Source organism: Monodon monoceros, unplaced genomic scaffold, assembly GCF_005190385.1.
Source record: "Monodon monoceros isolate NGI ecotype Baffin Bay Population unplaced genomic scaffold, NGI_Narwhal_1 Super_Scaffold_7, whole genome shotgun sequence".
In the NCBI taxonomy this organism is placed as follows: Eukaryota; Metazoa; Chordata; class Mammalia; order Artiodactyla; family Monodontidae; genus Monodon; species Monodon monoceros.
This window is the reverse complement of record NW_021703784.1, coordinates 685371-691835: the sequence shown is the minus strand read 5'-3', so window position 1 is coordinate 691835 and position 6465 is coordinate 685371. Positions and strand designations below refer to the sequence as shown.

General features: G+C 54.9%; 1 protein-coding gene across 1 annotated transcript; it reads right to left on the bottom strand.

The window, feature by feature from the left end:
- Nucleotides 1-231: 231 nt before the first annotated feature.
- On the bottom strand, nucleotides 232-6215 carry SPATA19 (spermatogenesis associated 19). Its single transcript, XM_029209597.1, has 7 exons — nucleotides 6060-6215; nucleotides 5835-5891; nucleotides 5250-5342; nucleotides 4981-5072; nucleotides 1928-2005; nucleotides 1569-1644; nucleotides 232-397 (listed from the first exon to the last, which is right to left on the bottom strand). The coding sequence occupies exons 1-6, from the start codon at nucleotides 6135-6137 to the stop codon at nucleotides 1578-1580; spliced, it is 465 nt and encodes a 154-aa protein (XP_029065430.1). The 5' UTR covers nucleotides 6138-6215; the 3' UTR covers nucleotides 232-397; nucleotides 1569-1577.
- Nucleotides 6216-6465: the final 250 nt, after the last annotated feature.

The window sequence follows — 6465 nt, the reverse complement described above, 5'->3', positions numbered from 1 at the left end:
AATACTTGAGTGAAATAGACATGCCACGCCTTCCCCAGGAAGTCCTCCTGCCCCAGCACAGCCCTGCCCCTAACACCCCAGGAGCCCCAGCTAGCCTGCTTCACACAATGGTAGGGGCCTGTCAGCTGTCGCCCCGCAAGGCTGAGAGCCTGTGTCCCCAGAGGCAAGCCCGTGACGTGCTCAGGGTCCAATGAATGAATGATGGCAAAGCACTCACACCAGAGGCTGGGATGGTGGTTAAATAGTGCATCTCTTTATCAGCAGTTCAGCAAGAAGACTCCAGTGCTGCCACTGTCACAAGGAAGGGCTCACTCACTGGATTCTTTCTGCCCAGGTGTGGTCGCTCCTCAGGTCAAGGGGGGTTGGACATCCTTCCGACACAGGCAGCTCCTTGACCCTGAAGGGCATCAACCTGGGAGGCAGGGAAATGCCCAGGGGCGCATCACGGAAATGTGCGAAGGCTGACAGGCAGGACTGGCAATGCCTCCTTACGCCCGCTGCTCTCGACATTCAGAGCAGGATGCAGGAGTGGGAAGACCCACGAGGAGGAGGGGTGGTGTCAGGCAGAGCTGGTGCGGGAGCCTGGCTCTGCACCTTCAAACACAGAGGTGCCAGCAGGCACCCCCGACTCCTCATCCCTGCTGACGTTAGCAAACCACTGACATGGCGCTTGCCACGTGCTGGACCCCATGGCCCACAAGGCAACGTCCTGAAGTCAGGAAACAGGCACCAGGGCATGAAGCAATGGCCCACGCTGGAGCTGGAAGAAAGCCATCACCTGCTCCCCAGGGTGGCCTAACCTCTACTGTGAGTACAGCTGCACCACCACACCCTCCTCTTACAGTCATTTGGGTCAGATGAGAAACCTAGGCAAAGTGTCTTGAGCAGAGCTGGCATACAGTAGGCGCTCAATAACTGCTAGCATACACCTCCACGGCCCTCCTCTAAGCATGCTGGTGGCCCCCCATCAGCCGCCACGAGGATCAGCATGGTCTCTACTGCGTGGCAGGGGTGCAGCAACCCTTCCCGGACAGGTACCTCCTGGAGAGGCAACGCCTTGGCATGCCACCTTCCAGAGCAGCACCAACAGCCGCTGCCATGACCGCTGGTGCCGTGTGCAGGCCGAGAGGCCACACGGCCCAAGGTCACGGCCCTGATCGGGGGCTGGGCCAAAACCTGTGCACCCTCCCTCCCACCCCAGTGCTGTGTGACCCTGTGACTCAGAGAGGGGTCAGCAGACCAGCAGCAGCTACACCCAGACCAGAGCTGCAGGTCCCACCACAGCCTCGACCGCCCGGCCCCTGAGACCCCGGGGCCCGTGGACAACTGAGAAGCACTGGTCTGCGACCCCACAGTGAAGACTCAGAGACGCAAACCTGACCTTGACTCCAAGTCCTTCTGGAAATCTAAGAGGCGTGGCAGGAGCCTCAGGCAGCTGCCTGCTCCCCGACCCCCAGTGGCCCAGGTGCAGGCCCCTCACTGGTATTCTCAAGCGCCACCCAGTGCGCCGGCTCCCTGCCCAGGGAGGCCGTCCTCTGGCCCGGCCCCTCACCTGTCAGCCCTCTCACCTGCTGCTCTCAGCAGTCTGAGTAGGAATTGCTCTTGTGAAGCTCCTGAGATGCCTCATTCGTAAGATGGCATATGCTGCAGGGGACGGAGAGGAGAGGAGAGGAGAGGCAGTGGGGAGACCACAGGGCGGCAGAGCTCCCCCGAGAGCACAGACCCAGACCGTCGCACAGGGCCAGGTGGGCCGGCAGCCCGAGCCTAGGCCCAGGAGCTGAGTCCTGGGAAGAGGCGCTCAGCCCAGAAGGGCCCCTGGCTTGGCCGGGCCCAGGGCTGGAGCTAAGGGAGACCCACGGAGAGGCCAGCAGCACTCCACCCACCTGCCCCCAGTTAGGACACGAATCAACTCCTCTCAAACGCTTACCTTCGTCTCACCTGCTCTATCCGTTCTCGCATGGCATCATTTCTCACCTCGCTTGGCACTTGGAAGATACGGGTATGGCTGCAAAACACCATCAGACGTTGGGGTTCCCAGGTTCCTTCTCTTCTAACCAGTCACCGTGGAACCTCCAGGGTTGGAATCACGGGGGACCATAGCTCTGACCCTGTCACCATGAGCTTTTGAGCTGCACCTTCACCCTCCTTGTATCAGTAACACAAAGCATTCTTTTTACTAACCAAGTACCCCTGAGCCCCCCAATGATCCTGGGCAGGTAGCAAATGGTCCTAAGGAGAGTCAAGGAGACGGAGAGGTTATGAGCCTTTGCTAGAGTTACAGAGGGAGTCTGAATTCCTCTCCAGCTTCGTCACCAGCTCTCTATCATCAGCATTGTGCCACAGTCACTATGGTTTAGAGATCCTTCTAGAACATTCTGTCACAAAGAAGCTGCAGGCTCCTCTTTGCTGCTGTTTTTGTTTTATTTCACTGTTCTGGACTTGCCTTCCTCACCACAGTCCACTTCATGCCGTTCCCAACTCCACACCCCAACAAACCCTCACAAACCCTCCACTCCAGGAAAAGCAGCCTGCCCACTGGACCACCATTCTTGTGCCCACTGGACCACCCCATGCTTGACAGTGCCTTCTGGGTAATGCCTTGCTCTAGGTGCTTTGGGGTTTTCCCTGTGAGTTCAGCTTTGATACCGCCTATGAGGACCCGCAGCCCAAACGTGCTCCGGAATATGGCTCATATAAAATGGAGCTGGTCAGTGCCCAAAGAGAGAGAGAAGAAAGGACAGAGGGCCTGAGGGGACAGGGGGATGCCTCCGAGAAGAAGGGGACACAGAGGCTGGACGGGGTTGGCCAAGGTGCCAGGCTCCTGCCCGTGTGGAAGGCCCTACCTGGCTCGGGCTCCTGTGTGTCCAGTCCCTGCCCAGACACGGGTCAGCCCAGGTGAACGTCCTGCTAGGAACCCTTCTGAAGCCTAGGCAGCAAAGCCGAGAACCTGTGCAGCCCGGCCCCCTACTGTGCCCTCCTACTGGTGTCCCCAACATGTCCTTCAGTGCTCACATGCTTCTCCACCCAGGTCACTTGTATCCTTTCAAATGGGGAACTTGGTTTATGTTGTTCTCTCTTCCAGAGGCCCTAGCAAACATCAGGTGGCCAGTACACATCTACCATATAAATGAGCATTCAGTGGTGCTTAATAAAGGGATATGCAACCCTGACTACGTACTTAATGAAACTAATAGGAGGATACCAAAATCAGTGGATTGGAGGGAGAAGCAGGCTGAGTTTATTGGTCTAAAATCTCCACAGAATACCAAGAGTGGAGAACTTGTATGTAGAAAATTGACTGATTTCTGTCCCATGTCTCCAAAGCTGTAACCTACTTACGCTACACAGCCAAGCTCTAAAAAATACCAGAGGATGACGTTCAGATTGTCCAAACCAAGGAACTGCAACAGCTAGAGCTGGTAGCGTGGCCAGGTCAGGGGAGGACAAGCCTCCCACATGCAGGGCGGTGGATGGGGGACAGTCACCAATGTTCATGATTTGGGCGACCTTGGCCGGCTTCCATCCAAAAAGACCCTTTCCCAGGGAGGCCTCAAATTAGACCATTCCTCTTATGCAATTCTTGAGCATTTGAATCCTCTTTTAAAATGCTAATGCCACTGGAAGGGGTAAACACAGGAAAACTGTACATCTTGAAGCAAAAACAAATTTCTTGAGAAACATATCTTCCTTGATAGGAGACAGCAAAGCTGGCGATGGGGGCACAGAAAGGAAGTCAAGTCCAGAGATGAGAGGGGGCTCCTTCACAGAGGGGGGAAGCCCAGTGGAATCCCACAATGACTCTACTGGGAAAAGAGACCATCCCAGAAGGAGGCAGGGAAGCGTGTGCCGAGGCAGTGAGCCAGGTTCCAGGCCCAGCTCCCCTGCCTGGAGTCTTGCTCTTCAGAGCCAGGAGAGGTGGTGGCAGTGTAGATGGTCTGTGCAGGCTGGGGCTGACAAAGCAGCTACTGTGGAGCACAGAATTCTAGCCTCAGGGCTGAGAAACCTCCTCTCACCTCCGCCCAAGACGAGGGCTTTGGCTTTTGCACTTTATGAGCCTATTTTCTTTTCTTTTTTTTTAACATCTTTATTGGAGCATAATTGCTTTACAATGGTGTGTTAGTTTCTGCTTTATAACAAAGTGAATCAGTTATACATATACATATGTTCCCATATCTCTTCCCTCTTGCGTCTCCCTCCCTCCCACCCTCCCTATCCCACCCCTCTAGGTGGTCACAAAGCACCGAGCTGATCTCCCTGTGCTATGCGGCTGCTTCCCACTAGCTATCTATTCTACATTTGGTAGTGTATATATGTCCATGCCACTTTGTCACAGCCTACCCTTCCCCTTCCCCACATCCTCAAGTCCATTCTCTAGTAGGTCTCTTTAAAGTGCAGCCACTTCTGGACAAATCAAGTGCAAAAACAACAGAAATCTGAAATTTATTCAGAAGCATTTAAGAAATGGTAAGCAAGCCCAGTTTTCCAACCCCTCTAGTCATTTTAAAATTTAGCAATGAGCTGGGCTTTCAAAATAGCAAAAATATTCCCTTAAGACCCCAAAGCAAGGGCTTCCCTGGCAGTGAGGGTTCGAGCCCTGGTCTGGGAAGATCCCACATGCCGCGGAGCAACTGAACCCATGTGCCACAACTACTGAGCCTGCGCTCTGGAGCCCGCGAGCCGTAACTACTGAGCCTGGGTGCCACAACAACTGAAGCCTCCATGCCTAGAGCCCGTGCTCCGCAACAAGAGAAGCCACCGCAATGAGAAATGAGAAGCCCGCACACCGCAACGAAGATTCAATGCAGACAAAAAAAAAAAGAGACCCCAAAGTAAGGCTGAAAAACTCAAAGGAGTCAATGTCTCTAGAGAAGGAGGGCCGAGGGTTTGTGTTGGCCAGTAATCCCAAAGAGGGGGGCTTGTGCTTTCTCTGCTTCCCCCTCCCCACAGCATGCCTAGCTTGGGGCAGATGAGATGCTTTACCTCCATCTTATGAACTGGATTCTTGTTCTTTCCTCCAGGACCTCCTGACTCTGGTTTGTTAACAAACCAGACTTTGAGAGGTGGTGCTTCACCTAGGAAATCCGGGTGGAGTCCAGTGGTTACTGCCCAGCAAGGACCCCACGGCCAGGGTGGAGCCCAGCCTGGACAAGCTCTGCCCACTTGCCCAGGACCCTTTGCAGTAGGACCCACCTCCCCCTTCCCCTCCCCTTGCCCCCTCCCCAGGATGGGCGACTCAAAGGTTCCATTACCTCGTCTCTGGTCACATGTACATCTTGGCCATGCGTGGGAGGGCAGTTGGTGGACATCTTCTCCTTTATGTCCTGGGAAGCCTCTTCTTCAGTCTGAAAGACAAGCAATTTCCCTCAGAAAGTGTCACTCTATCTGGCCCCTATTCTCCCTCCTCTTCCTTTTCCCGTTTCTTCTTCCCCATCACAACACACACATGCGTGCCCACACAAACACGCTGTATCGCACAGTTCCTGCAATTAGCTCGTCTACTGCTACCTTCCTGTGGAATTCCAGGGACTCAGTAAGTCATGGGCCCAAGGTCCTCCTGAGACACCCTGCAGTGGGGCCACGCATCTGAAACCCCCTCCCCTCCCGTGTGCCTGAGAAGCAGGGCGGGGCTGGTGGTGACGCCAGCCCGTCTCTGGCGAGGGGACAGCCCGGGTCCTTCCGGACATGTGGTGGATCAGACACGGCTCTAGGCAGGCTGGTGGGCAATGAGCTTGGGTTTCCTGGTTGTAGGGGGAGGGACGTACAGCTCCCTGCACCCACTGAGGCCAGCCCTCTACAATCTGTGGTACCCTGAGTCCCAGAGGAATCTCACTCACCTTTTTCAACCAGTGCTGTACTACAGACACAGCCTCGCTCTCCACAACTTCCACGTCCTGCAACAAAGTGGTAAGTCGATGTCCTCAGAATACAGAGAGACCCAGCCCCTCCTCCATTATCCACAGTTAGCACTGTGAGATCTTCTCTCCAGAAGTGCAGCAGGGGCTCAGAGGGGAAACGATACCTGACACACTTTCCACGTGGCTACCACCAGCCCCACTTACCGAACTGACTTTCGGTGGGAAGGGGAACCCGGCACCTTTCCGGGCGAGAATGTACACAATCCATGTTGTAATTATCATCTTTGGACTTACACCAGGCCTCCTTCGTGGCTCCCTCCTTCCACTGAAGCAGGCTGAGAACTCCTCTGGCACAAGGAGGTCCTTGGAGGGAGGTGCCCACCTGATTGGCTGGCCAATGATGATGTGACAATGACCTCCTTTAATCCCCAGGGTCAGAGTGTAGAAAAGAAAGGTGAGGAAGTGTCCACATTAGTGATGCCCACAGCTCAGAAATGGAGGTGGGAGGTGGGCAGTCAGGATATGAGCCTGAGAAAGATACAAGAGGGAAGTTACTGAATCAAAGATAGAAATTATGGAGGGTAAGGGAGGCTTATGGCTGGTCACCCAC